Source organism: Micromys minutus, assembly GCF_963924665.1.
Source record: "Micromys minutus genome assembly, chromosome: 31".
NCBI classification, from domain to species: domain Eukaryota; kingdom Metazoa; phylum Chordata; class Mammalia; order Rodentia; family Muridae; genus Micromys; species Micromys minutus.
The window spans coordinates 24,454,934-24,482,113 of NC_137966.1; the positions used below are offsets into that span (position 1 = coordinate 24,454,934).

At 48.4% G+C, this 27,180-nt stretch overlaps 1 protein-coding gene across 1 annotated transcript in view; it reads right to left on the reverse strand.

Moving 5' to 3' along the window:
- Window positions 1–4,795: 4,795 nt before the first annotated feature.
- Window positions 4,796–27,180, reverse strand: part of CPPED1 (calcineurin like phosphoesterase domain containing 1) — a 101,968-nt gene continuing 79,583 nt past the window's right edge. The window contains exon 4 of the mRNA XM_080908135.1: window positions 4,796–6,487. Coding sequence (XP_080764261.1) covers window positions 6,261–6,487 — 227 coding nt within the window. The 3' untranslated portion in view covers window positions 4,796–6,260. The remainder of the gene's footprint in view (window positions 6,488–27,180) is intronic.

Here is a 27,180-nt window from a genome sequence, read left to right on the forward strand (position 1 = left end):
TCTCCTGGCCATTTTGGGTTAGGAGGATTTTGGTTTTTGCAACTTCTCTGACTGTTTTGTCTATGTTTTCAATGTTGTCTTCGCCCCCTGAGATTCTCCCTTCCATCTCTTGTAGTCTGTTGGAAATGCTTGCATCTGTGACTCCTGATTTCTTTTTTTTAGGTTTCCTACCTCTAGGGTTGTCTCTTTTAGTGTTTCCTTTATTGTGTCCATTTCCGTTTTAAATTCCTTCTTCTATTCCTTCATCTCTTTGGTTCTGTTTTCCTCTAGTTCTTTGAGTTCTTTGAGTGTTTTTCTTGTTTCCTTTAAAAGCTTCTAATTCTTTATGCTTTTCCTCCCGTTCATGTTTAAGGATCTCTGTCATCATCTTGAGGTATGATTTCAGGTCTGAGTCTTCTTTTTCTGGAGTGTTTGGCATTCCGCTGTTTGCTGTGATGGGAGAGCTGAATTCTGGTGTTATCAGGTTGTCTTGGCTTCCCTGGGGTATATTCTTTCGCTTTCCTCTTGCCATCTTGTTGTCTGTGATTATACGTGGTCTTATTGTCAGTCATTGATTCTTGCCTCTCCCTCGTACCTGGCCTGTGTCCCTGGATCTCCTGCTCCCCGGCTAGTCAGAACGCCTTCTCACCAGGCCTGTGTTTCTGGATCTCCACTGTTCCTGGTGGTGGATGGTCTGAGTGCCCGTTCTGCAGTCAAAGTCCTCTGGCTGGGAACAGCCCAATGCTGGGTTACTGGTTCCCTTAACCAAGTGGGGGGGGGGAGCGCACCTTCTGAGTGTGCTCGGCAGAGATCTCTCTGCACCCCGCCTAGTTGAAATGCCTTCTCACCAGGCCTGTGTCCCTGGATCTCCCCAGCTCTGCCTTCTTCTAGTCAGCTTAAATTTTCACCCCCATGTTCAGTGCGGAGTCCTGCCCCTGCTGTCTTCTCTCTGTGCCATGGCCCGTAACTGTCAGACAGAAGCAGAGACATGAGGTGAGCAGCCTCTGCCACATGCTCCTACTTCTGCAAGGTTCTGCTTCTTTGTGGGTCCAACCCAACCTTGCAAAACGATGAACAGAAACCCAGGAAACCATCAGCTGAGAACATCTTACTACTTCTCTCTCTCTCCCTCCCTCCCTCTCTCTCTCCCTCCCTCCCTCCCTCCCTCCCTCCCTCCCTCCCTCCCTCCCTCCCTCCCTCTCTCTCTCTCTCTCTCTCTCTCTCTCTCTCTCTCTCTCTCTCTGAGGTGAAGCTGTCCATCACTTCAGTTACTGTCTTTCCTCCCACAGTAAGAACAGCTGCAACCTCTACATGGGCAGATGCCTTTATGTTTACACACACACACACACACACACACACACACACACACACACACACACACCATTCAGAGTTTTCTCTGGCTATACATCCGAGTCCCAGGCTAACATGGGATACTCGAGTCCCCATCTCAACAAACAGTTCAAATGACATAAAAGCTGAGATTTAGAACAGCTCCATTAGGTTAGGGCTACTCCACCTGCAGCACAGGGCTAAGGAACAGGCTCCTTCATTGTCTCCACCAAGGGATCACATCGGCTGCCTGTGACTGCTGCTGCTGTAGCTTTGCTTTCTCTCTTTTCAGTGAGCAGCCATGCTATCCCTTCAGGCACACTGCTGGGCACTGGGACAGATGGCAGGTAGCAGGAATGACCCTGGTGTCCTGTGGTTTGCATCCCCGTGGAGGTGATTTTTAATGGTCTTTGACTGTCAATCAAGCACATTTCTAAATTTGCTAAAAACAAAACCAAGCCAGACAAATAAGTAGACTTGGCTATGTGGTCCAGGAGAACCACTCTCAAGAGTGACCGCTGATCTGAAAAATAGTGGTAACAAGATCCCAGCGCCTGTCACAGCAGAGCCAGTGAGAAGGGGTGGCTCGAGAGGCAGGCACGGGATGCAGTGAGTGGGGCCTGACATCTCAATACGGACTTTATTCTAAACACCGCCAGCGAGGGAGATTACTGGTAAAGATGCCTCACTACCGATCAAATCTTTCTACATGATTGTGAAGGCATGAAGCCAAGACTGGCTCAGGAAGCACTGTGAAGTCACCAGCTTTTCAAACAGGGAAACAGAAACTGACTGAAGGGGAGACTCTAGCTGGAAAAATGCTGTGATGATTTTTAAAAAGCACATATGTGCACACATGCATGTGCTTGTGCACACACGTAGCCTTCTCTGATGACAAAAGACAGCATTTTATGGATATATGTAATCACCAGCCGCATGCTCTCTTTCACCTGTGTAGCCAAGTTGCTATAGTTATGAGAGGACAGCATCCCCTCTGTGTCTGTGATAGAAAGCATCGACAGAACCTGCTGCTAGCTCACGACAATGCCATGCTGAACGCCATGGCCACAGAGCTGTGGGCGCTGCAGCTTAGGAGACACAGAGACTTCAGTTACATGGCAGTCATGCGTCTGCTGCCTCTTCACCAACGTTCTAGGCATTTGCTTGGGCTTAAAAATAGTCTTTTGCCTCCCTAGCGGTGGGCAAAGAGACACGTTGTTGGTGCTATTTTTATACCTGGCAGGGCCAGGGCAGTATGTGCGAGTGGTCAGAGGGGAGAGAAAGAGAAGTTGAGCATCTTGGGCATTATGAAGAGAGATGGGACTGGAGACTTGAGGGCAGGGAGGAGGAGCCTGCAGAGAGTGGCCAGTCCTGCCACCTGGGGCCATGGGGAAGTTCCAGCCAGAGCTGCCACTGAGGGTCACAGCCGGGTCTGTTAGAACATAGTCCAAGCTGATATCCACAGCTCACGTTACCACTAGAGAACAGGGGGCTGTTCCTCGTTGGATCAGCCACGAGGCATCATGTGGATGTCCAGGGGATGTGCATAGCCAGCCCCATCTCTCATCTGCGGCAGTACACTGGAGAGCAGCCCTGTGCCGTACCCAGGCAGCACAGTGGAGCTGGCCCCAACAGTGTGAGTGTGGAAGGCTGACCCTGTCACTTGTGGGTTTGTGTGGATGCAGGGATGATGTGTTACCCACCCCTGCCCCTCATCCTACTGTGGCTGTCAGGAGAGCTGGCCCTTGGGTCCTAAGAACAGAAGGCTAGCTGGCCCTCCCCTCTCGCTGGGTGTAGCACTCAGGAGAGTGGGCTCTGCACCTTGCTGGGCAGTATAGTGGAGCTGGCTGTCGTGTGGGTGCTGGTGATCCAGCTCCTAGGGCACGAGAGTAAGAGAGCTCACCCTGCCTCCTGCCAATGGCGGCATTGGGCAGCCCAGCTGGAGCAGTGCTGAAGGCTCGCTCTGGTGGTGTAGGTAGGGAAGAACCAGCATGCTCACCATCTTAGCTACCAGCCAGGCTCAGATCCAGGGCTCTGAGTTGGTCCCCAAATCTGTATCATCTTCCAATGGTTGGGACATGTGAAAGGGCCAGTCTTGCTGCTCCAAAGCTGCAGGATCTCCATGACACAGGGCAACAACAGGACAACTGGGAGGAGTCCAAGTGAGCATCCAATGTTGATGGTGCCACAGGACCAGACCACGAACTCTCTGCAATGAAGACTTGCGGGTGAAGATGTGTGGATAGAGGGACATATTGTGGGACACACGGACACACTACAGCATGCCTCCAAGAGAGGTTTCCTATGCTTTGTGTTGTTGTTGTTTATGTGTTTTATTTTTGGGGGGACACCACAAGAGTGAAGGGCAGATGAGGGGATGAAGAGGTGAGCGGAGCCTGGGTATACACAGTGTGAACCTCACACAAAGAATGAAGAAAAAGTGAAAACCAAATGAAACCAAACCAAAATGACAAACTAGTCTTTTGCCTTGTAGTTCTCTATGGCAGTAGCTTAATGAAAAAAGTCGTTTAAGACACACAGTAGGCTGTTTGTTAGCTACAGTTTGCTACCCCCAGAAATCTTTAGGATCCTTGATAAACCTATAAAAAATTCAGTAAGACAATCATTACCCAGCCCATTCTCTGCAAACTCCCTCCCCTGAGTCTTAAAAATCCCAGCTGAGACCACTTTAAATAAGTTTTCCTCTCTGATTTCCCAATTAAAATGACTAACGGGAAGGGGAGAGAACCAGCATTCTGGACCTGAGGGGTGGGCATGATGAGCCAGGAGTGTATCAGTGTGCTGCTGTAAGGAGAACCTGAGGCCAGGCACTTCATACCGTGGTGGTGCTCAGTTCAAGGCTTCTCGGCAGACAACAGTGCAATGGCCAGAGATGTCACTGTAAGACAGAAAGCCAGAGCCCAAGAATGACCTAAGAGCTTTCTGCAGGACCTTGTCACACAAGACTTCATGGCGAGGACCAAACGTCCAAGTCAGGAAACATCTTTGGATGAACCATATCCCAATCAAAACCACAGCAACAGCAAAGAATGGCCCCTTCCCTGACAGGCCTACGCTGTCTGAGGACGCAGTTGCCTGCAGCCCTGTCCTTCCATGTCCACTGATGGGCTGGGCTCAGACATCCGGGCTTTCCAGAGCTGAGACACTAGAGATGCCTGAATAACATCCAGAAACAGCATGGGTGTGCGGGGAGTCTTTATTTATTTATTTACTAACTGAGATACTTTTGTCTTTCTCCCTCCCTCCCTCCCTCCCTCCCTCCCTCCCTCCCTCCCTCCCTCTCTCTCTCTCCCTGTCTCTCTCTGAATTACACGGGTTACACATTCTTGTTCTCCGTAACAGCAAGCCCCATGTGGATACTGCTGTTCCACTGAAAACTGGCAACGCCTTGGCCCAGGCCTGCGTCAGCTCTGTAATTACGTGTTTTGAGGAAACACTTACTCTGCTTCCACTGCTTTATCCCACAGCCTCGTCCCCCTTCTGAGGCTGCATTTTTCATATGTAACTTGGACAAAGGGCACGCCTTCAGCCCACTGTGACTAATCTTTCACCCGTCATGGAGTCAAGCCCACACGTTTTGGGACCAGGGACCTCTCCTGACCTCTTACACTCTGTAAAAAACAGAAACAAATAGGAACATGGCCAAGCACTGCAAGATCAGTCTGGTTTGAAAATTTTAATTTTTTTGTGCTTCTGAACAATGAGCTCTAGTGTGTCACCAATCTATAAAATAATTAACTTCTTGTATCTTTTGTTCCGTATGAATTTACATATCCAATTATCTTCTTATTTAATTTCTCATGGTTTTGCTACATTGGCTAAAACTTTTTAACAAGAAAGTTTTCTAATTTAGTGAGCTTTGTGGTTCATTTATAACCAGTGAGTTTTAAAGTTGGTTTTGGATTCCTTGGTGTCACTGAGGACAGAGTAAAACTTCCTTAGCAGGATGTAGCGGCCCTGGTTACTTGTGCACCAGGGTAGCTGGTACAGAGGAAAATCCACAGAGGTCAGAGCTCCCAGAAGAGGCATCAGAGCAAATTCCACAGTGAAAAGGATTTTAAGTAACCCACACTCTTTTCTGTCCAGGGATATGGTGGCAGTTAACATGCATAATGCTAGTTACACCCAATGACACAGTTCTGTGTTGTTCTTGGGAGAAGTCTGCGCCAAACCCATCCTTCCCACCAGGCCATGGCTCTGTCAATGGGGTGGGCCGCCTGCAGCAGGAGAAAATACAGAGAGAAGCACGTAGGCTGTGCAGTTTTCACGCTGCAGCTTCCGTTCTGGTCTTCTGGAACACAGAGTCTGTACGTCTGAAGGTAACATTTGTCATCAGAAAGAAGCATACCGTGGTGTGGACCCCTGCACGGTGCTCACAGCATCAGTAGTAACGAGAGTCCTAAAAGTCGCAGCCAGTGATGGTTATGAAGCTACTTCTTATGGCGATGTATCTATGTGGCCCTGGGAGGGGGGTACTATTTGGTTGGCCAGGAAGGAGGGGGAACCTTTGTTTTCCTAACATTCCTGAGTCATGACCACAATTTAACAAAAGCAGATGCAGTTTGTTCAAGGGATTATTAAAGATCACTCTCGGGTACTGTGTTGGGACTGAGGGCAGGAGGTGGTTATTGATTTTAAGTTGTCAGAAACAGTGGATTCAAGGGCAGAGTTGAGGCTGTACAATGAGAAGAATTTACCCAGACCACGTGGACAGTCTCACACCACAATCAGAAATACCTTGTCTTGTCTGGAGTTTGAAGGAAAGACAGTCCTCTTCTGAAAATAAGTAAGGAGAGTGCCCCGCAGTTTGGTTTATGTAAAAGCACATCCGTTGACCGCCTTTCTGCTCAGACATTTCTGTAAGGGGCTGAGAATATCCTGGTAAAATGAATGGTGATGGGCTGAAAGCTGGGTGGCTCTGTGGGGACCACTCACTCCTTCAGCAGCTCCTTCAGGTCGTCCTCAATTCCTCTCTTACTCAGCTCATCTAAACTATAGTAACGGTGAACAATTTTCTCCGCAGTGAGGGCCACCACACGGAGCCCGTGGGTGTCTTTGCCTAGCTGGCACCCGATGGCAGATGAAACAACCATGTCTAGATTCTGGTAGGTTCCCCCAGCATTCCTGTGGTAGTGGCCTGAGAACACAGCTCTGATACCTGCAGGGAAAGGAAGAAGACATTAAAGGGGCCAAGGATTTCCATGTCGAATGTGTGTTTCAAAGTTTGACTCTGTGGATGATATTAACTGACAGAGAATGCACCAACCAAGCGTTTCATAGCATCTCATTAACAGGTTCACAAAGTTCCTTCAAGTGTAAGAGTCACAGGGCTAGGCCTGAGCTCAGTAGTGGAGGGTGTGGGGGCCTAAGTATAGTTCTCAGTGCATACATGCACATGAATACATGTACCTAGGAGTTCTCCAACATACTTCTGAGCCCAAGTATCACAATCTGAAATTCTAGAAAGAGCAGCAGATGTGGGGCTCATATCCAGGAACCACACAGTTGGGTCCGGATTTTACAGTGGATCTCTAAATGGCAATTGGGAACTTAGGTGTGTGTGTGTGCGCGCGCGCACGCATGTGTATGTGTGTATCAAACCCAGAAGATGAGGGCAAGAACAAAAGCAAGGTCCTGATGTCTCACACTAAACCAGAAAAAAGAAACATCTTACTGCTCATGGAGAAATCTTAAGCTAAGTAAAGCAGACCAGACTCCACAGTCAGTAGTGTGAGTTCTCTCCAGGTATGATTAATTAACAGAAAGGGTCTGACAAGTATTTAAAGCAAATGCTGTTTGTCTATCAGAGTCCTTAAGTAAGACTAAGGTCCTTTCACAGAAAGGCAAATATTGGATAGTGAGAAGCAACAAAGGCTCAGAAACAGTTTATTAAGATGCACACCAAAAGTCACCCTAAGAAGCCTCAATAAAACAAGTGGGATAACTGAAGAAAAGCACCAAGGAGATGGATCAGAGTTCACACCAGATACAAAGGTGTGAACCCACTCTCCACGGGGCCCAAGAAGTAAAGAGGAATCTGGGGGATGAGTAACAGGAACTGGTATAAGGAAAGAGAAGATCGCTGAGAGTTTTCTAGAAGGGCAAGGATGTGGAGGAAAGGATGTTCAGTAGAGTGCCAACAAGACATGCACAGTGACGCACAGTGCAGGAAACCTGTGGCACCTGAGAGAGGGAGGGGAATAAAACGTCCTCAGAAAGCCATTACAGTGATACCGTTACCGTAGACTGGCCCCCACACAAAGGAACCAGATTCTTCCAAATCCTGGGAGCAAGGAGCCAGGAACCTTAAATTCTATACCTAGCTCACTTAACTCCAGAGGGCAAAATAAAAGGCATGACTAGAAATGTGAGGACATAATTAGATTTTATCATTTCCCAAACCACTACTTATGAATTATTATTATTATTTATTTACTAATTTATTTATATTCACTTTATATCCTGATCGCTGCCCCTCTCTAAGTCACCCCCCCTCCTATCCCCGTTCCCCTCCTCTTCTCCTCTGAGAGGGTTGAGTTCCCTCCTAGATATCCTTCCACCCTGATACATCAACTTTCTCTGGAGCTAGGTGGCACATACCTTTAATCCAGCACCCTGGAGGCAGAGGCAGGAAGACTGGGTTTGAGTCCAGCCTGGTCTACAGAGTGAGTTCCAGGATAGCCAGGGCTACACCAAGAAACCATGTCTCAAAAAACAAAAAACAAAACAATACAAAACTGAAACTAAGGAATATCACATGCGGCTGGACACCGATGAGAAGACAGAGAGCAACGGCATTCACACATCTGTCATGACGTGAGAAGTCAGTAGTGCAGGTGTCAAACGCTTCTTCAACAATGTCAGACATTAGCTACCACAATAGATAAAGGCCCAAGAGAAATGAAACCACGAGTGTGTGCTGGTGGCATTTACAGCAGCCTACTCCCATGTAGGAATGAAGTAAATGTCTCTCTGTACAACAGAACAGCATCTGGCCAGAGAGGAACAAAGCTTGAGTGCCCACTGCAATGCTAATGACCCTGGAAACCTCATGGCAGGTGGATTCCACACAGAGGATCGGGCACAAAATGCCCGGGGTGCAGGGTTCTCTGTGAAATGGTTCAAACGGCCAGCTCTGGGACAGTGGTGATGGTGATAACCTCTTGAAAGTACTTCAACTACTGAGTTTTACTTTGAAAGGGAGAATTTTATAAAAGACAAATTATGGGATGGAGAGGAAGCTGGAAGAAATTCTTTACCTCAGAGGTCTCCAGAGAAGGGACCAAAGTTGTGGACTGTGTGTGTGTTTGTGTGTGTGTGTGGATACAGTACAATGCTGCTTATAATATTCATTTATAGATGAATATACACTGTACACAGATGTCCTCTCTTACTCATGATCAACACTGCTCATGATCCCCAGTGGATGCTTGAAATGGGCTGTACCATCTCCAGAACTCTATGCTTTCCCTGTGTATACTGACCCCATGAACTCCACGCTTTCCCTGTGTATACGGACCCCATGAACTCTATGCTTTCCCTGTGTATACGGACCCCATGAACTCCATGCTTTCCCTGTGTATACTGACCCCATGAACTCTATGCTTTCCCTGTGTATACTGACCCCATGAACTCCATGCTTTCCCTGTGTATACTGACCCCATGAACTCTATGCTTTCCCTGTGTATACGGACCCCATGAACTCCATGCTTTCCCTGTGTATACGGACCCCATGAACTCTATGCTTTCCCTGTGTATACTGACCCCATGAACTCCATGCTTTCCCTGTGTATACTGACCCCATGAACTCCATGCTTTCCCTGTGTATACTGACCCCATGAACTCCATGCTTTCCCTGTGTATACTGACCCCATGAACTCCATGCTTTCCCTGTGTATACTGACCCCATGAACTCCATGCTTTCCCTGTGTATACTGACCCATGAACTCCATGCTTTCCCTGTGTATTCTGGGGCAATGGAATCTGTCTGTCCTTCCTCCTGCTCTGCTTTACTGCCCGTCTTGCACTTTGGGGTGATAAAGCAGAAGCAGGGTTACCTGAATGCCACTGTGAGTCTGTGACATCTGAGAAGGTTACTACATGACCACATGGGTGGGCACCAGACAGAAGGACAGTCCACAGTAGGACAGAGCCGGGTAACTCCAGATGACACCTCAGGATGTGACTCAGAATAGCACAGAATTTACAATTTATAAACCATTTGTTCCTGGAAGAACTTCCGGTTAGTATTCTGGATGACAGGTACATGTGCAGGGTGAATCTCTAGAGGGGAGGCTACTGAGTGTGCTCTAAGAGGAGGCAGGCTTACACGGATTGGTACTGCAAAGCTTGATACACACAACAGAGTTTTATGCTTTTGCGTTTGTAAAATAATACGTAAGTATGAGGGTAGTGTTCACCGCTCGTAAATCCAGTGAACTGGGGGGTTCTGAGCAAGGGGGTGTCTGTGCCTTCCTTGTAATTGTAGGTAAGAACTTAGAGTGAGCACCACTTGTTTTTTAGTTGAGGGCAGCATACCAAGGAGATGTGAACAGGACAGTGGGGGCCGGATGGACCTGGCAAGCACAGTAGGGATGCAGGTGCTGTCACACTGGGTTCACACTGGGCTGTGAGCTGTGCGGTTCACAAGGTGCAGTAGGCGAGGCTAGGCACATGAGGAATCTTTCTGTCTACAGAGAACCAAATCTTCCCAACTGCACAGACCCGAGTCTGTGGTCACTGGTGTTTCCTTGAAACCGGAAGGCTTGTGTCATCGGAGCGCCTCAAGTTCAGCTCTTCTTGGGAACTCTCGGTAGCTACACAGAACACAGTGTTCTTTGTGTATGTTAAGCGTTAATGAGATCTGACTCCTTATGACTAATTTACCATGGGGGGGCTGGTAATTTTGAGGAGGGCTTGCAGGAGCAGGAGTTAGTTATACAGACTGAGTGTGAGGAGGGCTTGCAGGAGCAGGAGTTAGCTATACAGACTGAGTGTGAGGAGGGCTCGCAGGAGCAGGAGTTAGCTATACAGACTGAGTGTGAGGAAGGCTTGCAGGAGCAGGAGTTAGCTATACAGACTGAGTGTGAGGAGGGCTCGCAGGAGCAGGAGTTAGCTATACAGACTGAGTGTGAGGAGGGCTTGCAGGAGCAGGAGTTAGTTGTACAGACTGAGTGTGAGGAGGGTTCGCAGGAGCAGGAGTTAGCTATACAGACTGAGTGTGAGGAGGGCTCGCAGGAGCAGGAGTTAGCTATACAGACTGAGTGTGAGGAGGGCTCGCAGGAGCAGGAGTTAGCTATACAGACTGAGTGTGAGGAGGGCTTGCAGGAGCAGGAGTTAGCTATACAGACTGAGTGTGAGGAGGGCTTGCAGGAGCAGGAGTTAGTTGTACAGACTGAGTGTGAGGAGGGCTCGCAGGAGCAGGAGTTAGCTATACAGACTGAGTGTGAGGAGGGCTCGCAGGAGCAGGAGTTAGCTATACAGACTGAGTGTGAGGAGGGCTTGCAGGAGCAGGAGTTAGCTATACAGACTCATTTTTGCTGACATTTCAAGCCATGCTCCTCAGCATTCACAGAGACAGGAGCAGGAGCCCTGAATGGTCAAGGGCCCATGGGACCTTCAGAGTAGGATTTACTGGGTCTCAGTCATCGGTTACATGTTTGTGCCTGTGTGTAACACGCTCACTGCTCAGCCTCGCCTGCTGCCTTCTCCAGAGCCGACCCAGTTGCTCTTGCTGGCACCCGAGCTCTGCCACGTGCGAGATGAGTCCAAATGTGGGTTCCACCATCTTTACACTTATGGCCGAGGAGCCTCGGCTCTTGAACAGCTTCCGATAGAGAAGCATGGATCTCAGTAGCAGAAAGGAATATATCGATATGTCCCGGTTCCCTGATGAGGGATTGATGGTGGTGGGTTTCTGGGAATTAGGCAGAATCTCCACTCTGCCTGTTCGCCAGTAACCTGTGCTAACATGCCCCTGTGGTTCCTTCACTGAGAATTATGGTTAGGCTGACTTGAGTTATAAACTGCTCTCTTAAAATCATTGCCAGAAAAAAAAGGAAGGCCAAAATGGGGATGTCTCAGTCCTTAGAAAAGAGAACAAAAACTCTCATGGGAGGAAATGCAAGGTCAAATAGAGGAACAGGGATTGAAGAAAAGATCACTCAGAAGCTGCCTCACCCGGGGATTCAACACATATGCAGTCACCAAATCCAAACACTATAGCTGGTCCCAAAAAGTACTTACTGGTAGAAACCAGTCAGAGATGCCCCTCAGGGACTATGCTAGAGTCACATAGATACAGCTGAGCATGCTTGCAGCTAACCTTTGGTCTAAACTCAGGGATCTCAATGAGGTTGCTAAAGAAAGGACCTAAGGAGCTAAAAGGGTTGCAACCTCATGGGAAGAACAACATTATCAACCAACCAAACCCTCCAAAACTCCCATGAACTAAAACACCAACCTCTGTGCGCACTTTGAGAGACCTATTGATCCAGCTGCATATGTGGCTGAAGATGGCAGTGTCTGGCATCAATGTGAGAAGAGGCTTTTGTTCCAGGGAGGGCATGTTTTCCCAATGTAGGGGTTGCCAAGGCAATGGGGTGGAGAGAGGGATCAGGAGGGAGTGAACTTTTGTGAAGGCAACTGGAGGGGGAGGGGGTAAAGAGATAACATCTCAAACGTAAATACAGAAAATCTTATTTAAAAAAAAATTCACTGCCAGAGAAAGGATTCCCAGCAAAGGCCATCCCTGCGCTTGTGAGGACCTCACATGTGGCTGCGGCTCTTTCTTTCTTCTTGGTATTAAGTCACAAGGAGACAAAGAAGTTGTTTGTTAAGTCACCCTAAATTCATTTGGAATCAATCAGAGGATTGGGATACAATCTCCATGTAATTTAATACACTAATATTGGAAAGCCATAAATTGCGGAGGTGAGGTGTAACCAGCAGTTTCAGTCTGTGGGCCCTGAAGCTGAGGTGCTGCTGACTTCAGTCTGAAATGTGCTGAGTTCTAATTGGACAGTTTGCATTTTCATTTCACGTTGAGTGGTATTTACGAAAATGCTACGTCTCTTCATACTGCGAGCTGCAGCAGTGAAAACTGCATAAATCACCAGGCATTCGTGATTGATTCTCCCTCAGTGCGGAGGAAAAATGTAACTCACAAGTGGGGAAGGGAGCAAGGGAGGTGTGTGTGTGTGTGTGTGTGTGTGTGTGTGTGTGTGTGTGTGTGTGTGTAAAACCCTGCAGACAACAGGTACACATGCACAATCGCTCAAGGTATGAGGTTTCTGCAGCAAGCAGCCAGGATGCCAGTGTAGAACAGTCATGACTGGTGACCTGCTCTGGGCTTTTACAGTGAGGGCCCTGTGGGCTTCTAGTTGGGAAGTCTACAGCATTCTCAACATCCTGGTAGGCAATGTGGGGAGGGGGGGTTAACTACAGCTTCTCAAGGAAGGCAGTTTCTTCAGTCAGTCTGAGGCAGGTCCAAGTGCCAAACCCCCTCATGAAGCCACAGGTTGGCAATGCACAACATGGATCTGCTGATCTCAGATGTCCTTCCCAACAATCGTTCAAGGCCCACACAGGACCAGGTAGCAATGGACATTGCTGGGACTGATACTGGCTGGGAGGGGCACTTTGTACACATGCCATCTTATACACCATTACTACTGTACAGGGAAGAAACTACCCACACACAATGGAAGAATGACAATCCAGAGCTCAGGTGGCTTGTCTGGGGCATACAACTTAGACATTGGTCTGATTTAGGCTGGCTTAGGGTATGCTCAAAACTGAATGATCTCAGAGCTGTAATTCCTATGCTTCCCGGAGGCTGGATTTGATCAGAACAAACCTACACTTGTAGTTTTCTGATCCTCTCTTGTGGAGAGCATTTCTGGCACCTCTAATCAGTTGGTGGTGGAGTAATATTAAATTTTCAGGACACCTTGAAGCTGACCTTAGGCAGGAAACTGGCTTCTTGTGCTGTCCCCTGTAAGGGCTAGAATTAAGCACATTTGCATCTGAAGTTCAGAGCAAAACACTTAGGACTGAAACCCAGGGAACTCCAGACAAGGCAGATTCAGGGCAGATTCAGCAGATGTGGGCTCAATAGTCTCTTTGTCTTTTGAGACCCCCTTTTGTCCCTGATCATTACACCTGGCCTCCAGAAAGATCTTTACAGGATCTTTGATTGTAAACTTGCTTGTTCCCTGTCTTAGAACTGATGTAATTAAAGTGGTTTAAAACAAGAAAAATAAACAAGGCCTCCCTTCAGCTTCCGATGAGGTTTCAGCCTCAAGTCAGACCGAGGTCATGCTGCAGCTTTAACTAACCATGTCTCCTTTTTCTTTCAATCCTCATTCTGGCCCTGGGGGACCCCTATTGGTTGTCAGAGCTGGCCTCAGACACTCTCTGAACTGACACATGAAGAAAGTTACTATTGACAACGCTGATGTAGAGCTTATGACCTGTCAGACACCCTCAGGCACGCAACATGCTTTAAACACACTCCACCCTTGCCTAAGGAGGAAGGCAGTACAGGTATGACCTCAGTGTTACATGTGAGAAAAGGAAGATGTTGGAACATCTTGCATTTGGCGAAAGACAGGGAGTGGCTCAGGGCCAGGATCTTCACCAGTAACAACTGGGCTGAACAGATACCTAAAATCTGGGGACGACAAAGAAAGCGTCAAGGAGGGCCTCAGAAGCCCAGGAACCAAAAATCTGGACGGCTCACTGGCCTTCTGGGAGCTTCGGGATGTATTTCCCGCACTTCAATCCTGTCGACATTGAGCTTGTGACAAAAGCTCTTTGGGGGATGAGCGGGTGTGTGTGTGTGTGTGTGTGAGTTCATGTGGGGTACAGCTGCAGGTCTGTGTGAGAGAGCGGGGATAAGGGCAGGCTGGATCTGGGCTGGGGAAGGACAAAATGATTTAAGCAAAATGCCAACCCCACATCTGCCTTCCTGCCAGAAATATGGAGAAGGTGTCCTACACCCGGCCTTTCTTTGGTTTGGGTCCTCTCCTCCTGAACACTCTCCATCTGGTGTTCGTCTGAGCGGGGGCCCAGGGACATTCCACAGAGCTTCTGAGGACTGCTCCTAACCTCCCTAGTGAGTGTCAGCTTGTGTGGACCGTGGGACCACTCAGTTCATTGTGTGCTGTGGAGGCAGAGGGAGGAAGGGTGGGATCCCAGGCCATAGCTGTGAGCAAAAACACTGACCAGGAGGAGGGCAACTGTGCAGTAAAGGAAGACACACTGTTAAAGAGACATTCCGTCTGCTGAAGGTCAGCCAAGCACTCGAGATTCTGCAAAACCTGCAAGTCTGCTTCTCAAGATGAAGGGAGATGGTCGGTATGGCAGTGAGTACAGCTTACGCAAAGGTGGGTGCTGTCCATCATCAGAGGATGCCAGGATGTACGAGGCCCACGGAGAACACGTCTCCAGTGAGCGGGGAGCTCCTGTGCAAGGATGTTCCTCCTCTGCCTGCTCCCTACATCTTAAAACCATCTCCAGGCGGGTCCAGCATCTGCTCAGCAAGTTGGAGGCCCCAGTTTGAGCCACAGCACTGGTAAGGTAAACAGCCCGTCAGCCCGAAAGGGCTCCAGCAGGCCCGATGGAGGCAAACACAGCACGGGCAGGGTTTGCCCTTTCCCCTCCCCCTCCTTGCTAAACATATGGGTCACCCCAAGGTCTGTTCCCTTTGGTCACTGACTCATTCCTGAAACTAAACGCCAAGGTCTTGACGTCAACATTCATTATTTGGCTAAACTGGCTAACCTGTCCAGCCAGGTCTTACCGACTCACCCTACCATAGACTTCTCTCCTTCTTAAAAACACCTGCTGCTGCTGTCTGCCTTTGTCTGATCCAGAGGGAGTCCCCCCACCCCCACCTGCTTGTCCCTCTGGGGATATAAATGCCCTTTGTACTGAGAATCTGGTATCTGGGTATGTCCTGTACTGACTTTAAGGAACCTCCCATCCCCCACCCAACCCCATGAATGGACCATTGGTTGTCAAGAGAAATCCAGAAATGCACACAGAATCAGCCTCAAAATTTTAACAAAGCACAAAACTGGCTGGGCTTTGTGGTGTATGCCTCTAAACCCAGCAGACAGATCTCTGTGAGTTTGAAGCCAGTCTAGAGGTCATCATGACAAGTGCCAGGCCAGCCAGGGCTACACAGTGAGACCCCGTCTTTGGAACAACTGCTAGAACTTTGACTGAATCTGTGTATCAATTCTGGGGAAGAGCCATCCTGCCCATCTGCAGCACCGCAGGCATGGCCCCCATGCTTTCCCATGTCCTTCATGTCTTTGCTTTCCCTGCACCCCTCTAGCAGCTCTTTGGCCTCTCCGTGGTGCTGGAGATTAAGTTGTCCTCACAGTTTTACTTAACACTTGTTTGCTAAGAGTATGTAAGAACACAACTGATTTTTGCCTATTACTAGCCTTGGAGTCTTGGGACCTTACTAAAACTCTTACTACTTACTGTTTTGTAGAGTTCTGGGATTTGCCAAGTTACAAACACAGCCACCTGCCAGTCGGTGTTGCCCGAATTCTGCCCTTTAAGCCTTTCCCTCTTCTCACCCTTTACAAGGATGAATTATCCATAACCTTTAGAGAGGCATGCAGCTAAGAACTGAAGTATCCTGCTTGGATGGGGATTTAGTGTTTTCATTGCTTTTGTTTTCCCAGACTTGACACGATTCAGATTCAAGTCACTTGGAAAATATTCAACTAAAATTGCCACCAAGGTTGTGAATTTGTTAACAGATTTCTCCAGTGGCAATCTCACAAGCAAGGGATGTGAAGGACAACACACAGTAGGTCCCTATCACCCGGACACCCAGGTGATGCTGCCCTAGTGCCAGTCAATCATCATGGTGACAGCTGAGTCTGCCATGACAGAGCCCCAGCACTTACTAAGGAAGACTCCAGGATGGGGACCCGTAGCCCTGAGACAGCCTCGTGTCCCATCTCTGCTGGGGGGAGGTGGGCTGCTCAGGATGCAAAGCTGCTTCTTTCTCAAGAGGTTCCCTTTCCTTGAAGGCCTGAAGGAGGCACAGCCATTGGAGCAGCAGCTAAAGGAACTCAGAACAGATTCCCTGCTGAGGTTTCCAGGGCTGGGGCGAGTTAGGGAAAAAGGCAGGCGGAGCTGCCAGAAGGTTTCAAGGTTGCCATACTGGGAAAAGACAGCACTGAGCAGCTTGTGGGGTGCACACACGTTGCACATGCTGAACTGCCTGGTGGTGAGCAAATGCCTCAGAAAAAGGCAATCGGTAACAGTAACTGGAGACCCACGTTGGCCGGGGTACTGTGGAAAAGCTTCAGGACATGTTATTTAAAATTCCTTAACATTCTCTTTCTGTTTTTGTTTTCTGCTAACAGGATTAAAACGTACTGTTGCACACAGGTTGGGCATCTACCCTGCGTCTCCAGGACCCGGCTGGATCAGGTCCTGGGCACCTTACCTTTCTTGGCTTTGCTGTAGTCCCAGGCTTCACTCCCTGTCCTCCAAGAGCCATCTCATCCTTATCCCGGTTTTCTGCTAGGGACCACACCTAACACAACTGGCTAGGCCTCATGAGGTCACACTGCTGTGACTGTGGGACACACATACAACACACAGCAGGTAAGTGACAAGCCTGAGGACCGACTGCCACCCGGCTTCTCCCCAGCTTGGCCCAAGTTACATACATCAAACCTGCTCTCACTTCAGTCTGCTCTACTCTACTAGTACATTGTACTGCCTGCAAAAGTCAATCATGCCTCACGACAGATGAGCAAAGTGTGGCCTGTGTGCACACACACATGAATGCACACACACGTGCACACAAGCACATGCGCACACATCTCCATGCGTTGATGATGAAATGACTGCTAAGGAGTGGTTAACAAACAGAAGGCAGTGGATTCACATGTGTGACTCATGCAACTTTCCCACAAATGGATCTTTAATATGTGTGGCACATATATTAAACACATATATTACACATATGCAATAACTCTCAAAAACAAATCACAGTAATAAAGCAATGGGGTTCACCGTCAGGTCAAACCCTGGTAAAGGGTAAAGGCATGCCCTCCACTACCACATCCTAACAATGTAAATGTAAGCTCAAGAGTATTTCTGCGTACAAAGTTGAAAAGAGCAGCAGATGACCACTAAAAACGAAAGCAAATACTGGAAAAACAGACTGTCAAGGCAAAACCGGCGTGAACCGCCTGCCCACCTTAGGAGTTCTTTCCAGACGGTGTGCACACATCAGGGATGATAGGGGTATATAGAAACGCATGAAGATTTCACAAAGTAGGACATGCTATGTCGGCATGTGTGGAGTGGTGCATTACAGTCAACAACACATGTTCCAGGTGTTCTATGAATAAACACACAGCTGTAGGTCAGAGCTTTCCTCTAAAATACTGGAAACTGTATTTCTGGTATATAAAAACTAGGGAGTTGAGCTGATGTTTTTGTTTTTTAATAAGAACTGTCCTCATGGAAGGCAGGTGGCTTAAGGGTCTTTCAGACTCCCTGGGACTGCTCAGACACAGGGCCCTGGGCAGTTGGTGCAAATCTCAGGCATCTCAGGGCATCTCAGGACTTTCAGGTGTTGGGGCGAGGGGTGTCAGGGAGGAATGTCTTGCTTCAGTTCACTGGTCATCATTAGCACAGGTTCTCTGGTTTCTGGTGCATACCATCCATCTGCCCCACTCTGAGTGGCTCCTCAGTACAGCGGAGGGCTGAACCCATGGTGGGTGCCCTGGGTACCCAGATGCTTATACTGCCCTATCAGGTAACTACTGGGATGTTGGGGCTATGGCTAACTGGCTTTTCTGGAACCCACAGCCTCCTCTTGTTGGCTCCCCCTTCCCCATTCCTTTACCCTTCACTCTTCACTTGCGAGCTCTCCTCTGGGTAGGAAGAAATAACTCAGTTGTCCCAGCGACCTTCACCCAAGGCCACTCACTCTGTATAACCTACAGGGATTCCTTCTCTTTCTTCCAAGGATTCCCCACCATTTTTTTTTCACCTAAAAATTAGCCATGAAAATTATACTTATCTTGCCTCATCTAAATATTAATGAAGTTACATTTTAATGGCAACTAGCTGAGGTTCATGCTTCTTGGTGACAGAGAGGCAGTGAAGAGGAAAGGAGACCAGTGTATGTATAGCTTGCCTAGCACATAGTAGGTTCTTCTATAGCAAAGAGTGGGCAAGAGTTTCAGGTTAGTGAGCCGCGGTGACCCCTGGGGTGAGGCTGAGGGGCCGATGTTTGTTTGTAGCATGGTATTTCCATGCTAGATCATAGCACATGGTATTTCCATGCTAGGTCATAGCACATGGTATTTCCATGCTAGGTCATAGCACATGGTATTTCCATGCTAGGTCATAGCACATGGTATTTCCATGCTAGGTCATAGCACATGGTATTTCCATGCTAGGTCATAGCACATGGTATTTCCATGCTAGGTCACAGCACTGGTATTTCCATGCTAGGTCACAGCACTGGTATTTCCATGCTAGGTCACAGCACATGGTATTTCCATGCTAGGTCATAACACACACACGATGCAGAACACAGTCTTCTCTACATCCTGCGAGCTGTCAGCTCCAGGGTAAAGACTGGTACTGGGAAATAATTACTCTCCAGAGCCCAGAGGTGCTTGGCAGCTGCCACGAGTCTGCTGCCCACGAAGTGTGGCTGGCACCCAGAACCACTCTCCAGCCTGAACATCATGGCTAATGACAGTCCTGCAGCCTGCAGTCTTCCTGCCCCAAGTCCTCTTCTCCACAGAAGATGCTGCTCAACTTGAAATTGAAGACTTTCTGGATGAGCCAAGCATTCAAAACCTATGGAGAATGCACAAGAGGGTTCTCTCTTTCTTCTTTTTCATATCATTAGTATTTGACTGCCAGGGGAGCAGTGTCAGAAAGGCAGGTTCTCTGCTTACTCTGGTGGTGCCAAGCTGAGTGACAAGGCCCAGGCTTCTACATCTCCAGGCTTTCTTTCCTTATCTGGAAGCACGCTCAGTATAAACCATCCGGAGTCACCTAGGAAATCAAGTGAGAACCGCATAGTGTGTGGCCGGAGGTCGGGATGTGTCGTGTGGCAGGAAGCTGCGTGTCTGTCACGTATTTCAGCCTTGCTCGGTAATTATATTTTTCATCTACTTCCTATCTATCTGATCAGGAGAATTTTTTTCTTCATTTGCACAAATTACATCTTTCTCGCTATTCATAATATCCTCTTTATTTTTAAAGGAGACAGCAGCTTTGGGTGAGCTGGGGTGTAGGGCAGGCGTTAAGGTTTCAATACAGAATGGACGATTTCCCACACTTTCCTTGCGCTTCCCAAGCCCTGTCTTAAACACAGCTGTCAGGACAAGAGGTTCATTAAAAAGATTGTTTTGACTGATGGCATGCTCATGTATCAAATTGGAAAGCCATCCAAAAATACTGGAGGGGGTAGACGGAGGTGGCTGTGAGCTATGAAGGGGACAACCTTGCAGAATGTGAAAGGTACATGTGCCAGGCATGAGTGCCTCTGGCTGGAGCCAGGGAAGACCACAGCCATCAAATGTGAGCACCTTGCTAGGTCCCCTTCTATTTTAAAACCTAGGGAAAGACAAGCTCCAACCAGGGGTTCCTTAAAAAACATATCAATGCCCCATCCATTAAAATGCCCATCTCATAGTGGCTTGACTTAGGTATGAGGGAGTTGGCTTAATGTCCCCTCCAGCCCATTATCCTATTGGAAGCTACTCACAAGCTTCCTCTTCATTCCCAGAGTGTTCCTTGTGACTCCTGGCAGCTACTCTCTGACTCTAGATATGTTAGGATATATTAGCTTTTAGTGGTTATAGTGTCTCTCAATCAAAGCAAAGTTTGTGTCTGTGGTTAGCTGTGATCTGTGTATCCCACAGAAGAAAGGGAAGCAGGTGGACCACCACATTAGGTGGGTGCAACAGCTTGAAATGTTTGTTTCATGAAGCTCCGTGCTCTGTTTATCTTCCCGTTGTTTCCCTGGGATTGTAGCTTTTGCCTTCAGTAACATAAAATAATGTCTGAGCTCTAACTAGGAGGATGAAATGACCAATAGTCTTCCTGGAAGCCTCACCTCCTAAATCCAGAACGGTCTTGAGGCCATACTTAGGTTCAAAGAGTTTCAGCCCAACTGGAAGCCTCAACAAAGCAGGCACAAAATGGGGCTCTGCAGGTTTGCACAAGAGAAAATGAACAGGGCCGCCTTCCTTGGATGAATGTCCAACCACATCAATTCTAGGAAAGCATTCAGGATGTCCCTCACTTTAGGATCCTCGTCTGGCTCCTGCCCTGTGACATCAAACCCAGTGTCTTAGTCTGAAGTGGCCAGGAACCTTCAGTCTTCTCATCCAGTGGGGCTGTTCTGCAGCTCTGGCTTCTGCCCGCCCTGAGATCTGTCTCTCATCCCACTCCTTTCCCTTTTCAAAGGCTTGAGAAACTCAAAAGGAATGCTTTTAATTACAATCGTTTGTGTGTGGTGCTTTGTCTGCCTGCATCCCTGTGGCTCACATGCGTGTCCAGTGCCTTTGGATCCCGTGGACCAGCTGTGAACCACCTTCGAGATCCTGTTTCCTCCTTGCGAGGTTTTCCTTCTTTGCCCTGAGACATACTAGCTGCTTCCAGATCCTTGGCCTTCCCTTCCCCCTGCTTTTGTTCTCAGAAAGTCCTGCCCAAGATGGCCAAACTGAACCTCAGTGGAGGCAGCAGTGACAATACTTACCTCAACCCCCATCCCCGGGTCTCCATAGGGCTGGGACTCAAAACAGAGGAGACATGGGAGAAATGCTGGGGTTCTAGGGAATTTTCTTTTCTTTTAAAATGTTCCTTTCCAAACTCTGAGGCATGTCCTCCTGGGACATCCATAGCAGCTCAGCATCCTCAGGAAGTCCCAAGATGGAGAAAGGCTATGTTGGGAGGACAGGATGGAGGCCTGCTTAGGTCACCACCAACCACAGACAGCCTCTGCACATATTCTCTGGGCTGGGCAGTGCAGTTTCCTATTTCATAGAACTCAGTGGAACCTGGGAACCTCACTTGTCAGAACAGCGACATCACTTAGGGTTGTCTTTGGAAGCTCTTGTAAATGAGCAGATTCTGCCTGGCATCTGGCTGGGCTAGGGCTGTATGACTCAGGGTTTGGTCACTGGCTGTGAGGTTACTAGAACTGACCTCCCTGGTATCCTGGGTTTAGCCGAGCCCAGGTACTAGCATGGTTCCTAACTGAAGAAGGGAAGACACAGACTCAGGGCTGTCGCCTCCAGCCACATTCATGACAACAGAGGTGATCTGGAAGTGAGAAATGGACAGTGCACACTGGAGGCAGAGTGTGAGAGATCAAACCCTGAGGAAGCAGAGTTCTCTGATTTAGATGGTGGTCTTTCCTCATGGTAGAAGACCGCAATGTGGGGGAAGGTGATTATAATATTTCTGAAACAGAACTGCCAAGTGGGTAAGTATTACCCTCAGATAAAGTATCAGCAGCCATCTTGGTACCGTTGCTTTTATGGTCCATAAGTGAAGAATGCTTCTTCTGTTTGTTCCTGGTCACTTGTAGACTTCTGTAAGGACTCATTCAATGGGTCCAGACCTGCTGTTTGCCTCTTTCCAGACACAGTTTGCCAACCCCAATCTATACTTCAGTATAGGATTTATATTTTAATATTGGTATCCTGAACAAAACCAGGACTCTAGGAGGAAGGACAAAAGATAAGATATAAAACTACCTGATAGATTGAACCAGGCCATCTTCCCTCAAAGCACTGTTTTTAAATTTAAAAGATAGAGATGAGTAAAAAAAACTAAAGTAACACATCGTTCACACAGCTGCTACCCACAGATAGCATGCAGCGAGTCCTGCACGACCTCCCACCCACAGACAGCATGCAGCGAGTCCTGCACGGCCACCCACCCACAGACAGCATGCAGCAAGTCCTGCACGGCCTCCCACCCACAGACAGCATGCAGCGAGTCCTGCACGGCCTCCCACCCACAGACAGCATGCAGCGAGTCCTGCACGGCCTCCCACCCACAGACAGCATGCAGCGAGTCCTGCACGGCCTCCCACCCACAGACAGCATGCAGCGAGTCCTGCATGGCCACCCACAGACAGAATGCTGCAAACTCCTTCACTGTTGTGGAAGATATATTACACTTACAACATAGCATCCTTCATCCTGAAGCTCCTGGTTTTACCTCTTAGGCTGGTGGGGGTGGCCAGTGACCTCTAGGACTGGTGAGGACTTTGGGGGGAAGGAACCTGTCTACATTGCCTGTGGGAACACAAAACAGGCTACAATGGAAATTGGCATGGAGGTCTCTAAAAACACTGCAGATGGAAGTAGCACATGATCTGGCTGTACCAGTCCTCAGAGACCTATGACAGAATCCAGATCAGGGCAGAGTGGACCGCTCACTGTTATCACTATCACAGTGACGAGGTGATGACGCCCACATGTCCATCAAAGATGACCGGACAATGGAAGTATGGCGTGTTCACACAGACGAATTCTAGCTGGTCTCAAGGAGCAAACCATGTTGCTTGTAAGAAATGGATCACCATGTTAAGTGAAATAAGCCAGACACAAAAAGACAAATATCATGCTTTCTGAGCTAAAGCAACAAACAGGAACTATTTGGAACCCTGAAGCACAGAAGCGGAGGGTGACAAAAATGGCCACAGTGCCTTGTGAGTCACAATGAAGCTAACTCTCTGCACAGCTAACACATGCAAATCAAAAAGAGAACTTTCCAATAAAAGTTCAAAGAAAGAACCCAAACGGGCCACACCACCTCTGGACACATATGTTAACTGGACTTTAGGTCCTCTTAAAGCGGAAGACACAATCATGAGCCTAAGATTCCCGTGAATTAAACGTGTGTGTGTGTGTGTGTGTGTGTGTGTGTGTGCGCGCGTGCGTGTGCGCGTGTGCGCGCGCGCCCGTGTGCGTGTGTGGTCTTTAATAGGGGCACTAGGGAGTGAAAAGGAAGAGGCAAGAAATGTTGCCAACACGGAATCCACCCATGTGATGGTTAGCGAACACGCTACACTATTAGCTGGGGAAAGGTCCTCTGTAGACCCCTTGGGGATTAACTTGATCTCCTTAGTTGAGGAGGTAAAGCCTGCTCACTGTGAGCAGCACCCTTCCCTGCTGAGAGGCGAGACTTAAAGTGGAGAAAGGCACCCAAGCTGCACCAGCTCCCTGCCTGTGGACTGGGCGTGGCCGGTTGCTTCAAGCTCCTAACCGAGGATCCAGAATAAAGCCCTTTTTTCCCTTAAGTTCTTCTTGCCAGTGTTTTATCACAGCAGCAGATAAAGAACAGACACACCTGTCTCCCAAGATGTCTCAAGCACCTTTTAAACTCCTTTTATTGCATTCTATTTTCTGGAGCCATGATTCCAATTTCAAGTGACATTTTCCTAGGGTCCACAGTCCTAATGTGCACATCAGGATTTATACCCCACTCCCCCACCGTCCCAGGAGCTGGCCTGAGCCTATGAGTGCAGGGATCCAGGATCCCAGCACTTTAACAAAGACCAAATGCTGTGCTCAAGGGGACAGGAGAAAGAGAAAGGCTCAGTCTAGGGGCAAAAAAAGCTGTTGGCTGCTGAGCACACAGGGGAGTTACAAGTCAGAGCCCGAGTGATATCCTAGAGTTTCCTTTAGCACAGAGTTTGTGAAACTTTCCCTGGCGGGTGGACCAGCTCCTCCCCTGCAGAGGCCCTGGTGGAGAAGCAAGCATATGGGGCTACCCTAACAGCCGACTCTCCTTCCCCACCCCCAGTGGCCATGAATGCCTCTGGGTATTCTTAGAGACCCAAGTCCATCCAGCCTTGCCATGTGTCCCCTGGAGAGCGCTCCTGCCCTCCTGCTCTTTAGGGTTTAATTGACTGTATAGTCACAATGTAGCATTTATTAAATGGTAATTAGTAATATTGTAGTCACTGTTTTAATCTACACATTAAAACTGATTCTCAAGGAGGCTGGCTGCCCTGTGAATTTATCCACTGGAGATACTATAGGCTAAGGCAAGGACAGGGAATGCCCCCTACCTCCTGCCCCCTGCCTCCTACCTTCTGTCCCCTTCCTCCTGCCCCCAGCACAGTCAACAGAGAGGAATAGATTAAAAGAACCTGTCAGAGAGACAAGGCTCAAACCAATGTTATTATCAGTGTGCTAAAGGTACCAGAGAGAAGATGTGTCCCCTAAGTCTCAGTTTAAGTCATTTCAGTTGTTTCTCATTAAGAACGAGGAGACTGATGAATCGAGGACAATGTGTAATAATTCACATTAATGAGCACCAGCCAGAAGCCAAAAGACGGGGCCATTTCCCCAAGCGTACAGGCCAGCACCTGCTGCCCAGCTTTGCAGCCCCAGCAAGAACTTCCGAGTTTGCATGCCAGTGCGATGGGGAGAGCACTAGCTACTTCAGGAGGGGCCTGTGTGGACTGGCCAGCAGTAACGGGGACATGCACATCCTTACCATGGCTCCAAAGAAACCTGCTTACCTCCCGTATTTTGGGGGAGAAAAGGTCATTGTTTCAGGGCCTTAGCACTGAGGAGACATGAGGTTGGAGATGAAAGTCTCTCAGGTAAGTGGGAAGCTCAGGTTGAGGCCTCATCTTAACAGGCCAGGCCACACTGTCCTGGCATGACTCCTAGCTGCAAAGCAAGGTCCTCACCTGGACTTTGCCCTGGTTTCCTCCTTCTCCCGAGCCTATGGGCCTATAAATGGACACGAGGCTTGGCCAGCTCCTGTCCCAACAACTGATGGGCTTTGACTGGCTCCCTCACCTGTAAAGAGGAGTCTTAGCTACTCCTCAACTGCTGTGATAAGCCACCACGACCAAGGCAACTTATAGAAAGTTGAGTGTTTAATTTGGGGTTCATGGTCCTAGATGGTTGGAAGCTATGACCACCCTGGCAGGGAGCATGGTAACAGGCAGGCAGACACAGCTAGAAGCTCTAGCTAAGTGCGTACATCTTGACTCACAAGCAGAGACAGAGGAGACCTGGGAAAGGTGTGAGCTTTGGAAACCTCAAAGCTCCTCCTTAGTGACACACCTCCTCTAACAAGGACATACCTCTTAATCCTCCCTAAACAGTCCCACCAGGAGGGGACCACGCCCTCAAGCATATTTGTGTAGGAGGCCATTCTCATTTGAACCACACAGACCAGGACTGCATCTGACTGTCGTCACTAATATGCAAACACTTTCAGTGTTTTACACATTTGTTTAGTGTGTGTGTGAGCACACGTGTAGACATCATGGAGTATGTGTGGAGGTCAGAGGACAGCTTGGAGGACTCAATTCTCTCCTATCACCCAGGACAGTGACACAAACCAACACCTACTGAGCCATCTCCTCGGCCCTGCACACAGGTAAAACAAAGACAAGCAGCAACATTCAATCACTTCCAGCCTAGGCTGTGCTACCATGAAGCAGTTGTGGCACAGGAAAAAGGAGAATTTGAATGGTCGAGGAAGTTAGGGTGTTTTGCTCAGTTAGGGTCAAATGTCCCTACAATGATGTCATGCTATGGGTTCATCCTCACTGTGAGGTATCAAGAGGGTGAGAACACAAGGAAAGGCCTGATCTAATGGCTTTGAGAGAGACCTGGGGCAGGTGGTGGCGTCACCATGTGACATCCCATACTGCCTTAGGACTATAGGAAATCCTCACCAGTAAAGAAAGACTTTGGCAGGGATGGTCTCCTGACCTTAAACTTTCTAGATGCACCTTATTTCTTATACATGACAGCTTGTGTTGTCAGCTACAGCAGGGGACACTGGACTAAGACACTCCAGAAGGATGGCACCTGCTATTTTAGAAGCAGGACCTGAAAGAGCAGACAGAATATTCTTACTTCATAAATCCCAGACTGCCTCTTTCCTAGCTCAGAAGCTCCTTTCTGGAACATTGCAGCACCACACTTTTTCTAAGAATGGCCGGAAGGCTGAAAGATGGCTCAGTACAATGAGAACCGGAGCTGAAGCCTAGAACCTACCTGTAAAAAAATCCAGATGTGGAGGTTGGCCTGTGTAATCCCAGAACTGGGAGATGGAGACAGGCAGATAGCACTTGAGTAGCGGTACCAAGAGCTCACATCTGGCCTCCACATGCAGGTGTCATACTCTGCGCTCACGCTGCACGCATGCGTGTTTGATCTGGTTTTCTGAAGAAGGAATCTCTACCTTTCTGTTTATTCCTCTGTCCTGAGTGCTAGCCAGGAGCCTGCGCTGTTTGCTGAACGGATACAGGCTGACTTAACTTTTGGAATCAGCAGAGCACATTCACACGCCAGATTCTTGATTTATAAATATTTACCACCAGGACTTGATTTTAACTCTAATTAGCCCAACTGTTAAGGATACCTCCAAAGTGAGAAACGACATCCACCGCTTCATACCAGATGTAGCGTCAGCAGTTGGTCTTTTATCGTTTATGGAGGAGACACTGGCATCAAGTGACTGAAATGCTTTACAGTGGATAGATCAAAACACAAACTGACCAAGTCCAGAAAAATGTGTGCATGAGTGACTACAAGCTAGCAGACAAGTCAGAGAGTGAAATTCTTCAACATGGCTCCAGAAGATTGGGGTTCTATGGGTGCTTTAAAGGGGACCCTTATCTGTTCTTTTACAAAGTTGGCCAGAAAGAAAAGACACCAAGATAAGCTTCTTAAAGATGCACTTCAGACAGAGGGCACTGTAGGGTGGTCGCCACTGTCTTGGGGCACATTTTTTTATTTGGAAATTTTGACCATGGATTTATGCCCCCCAAAGGTTTCCTAGACC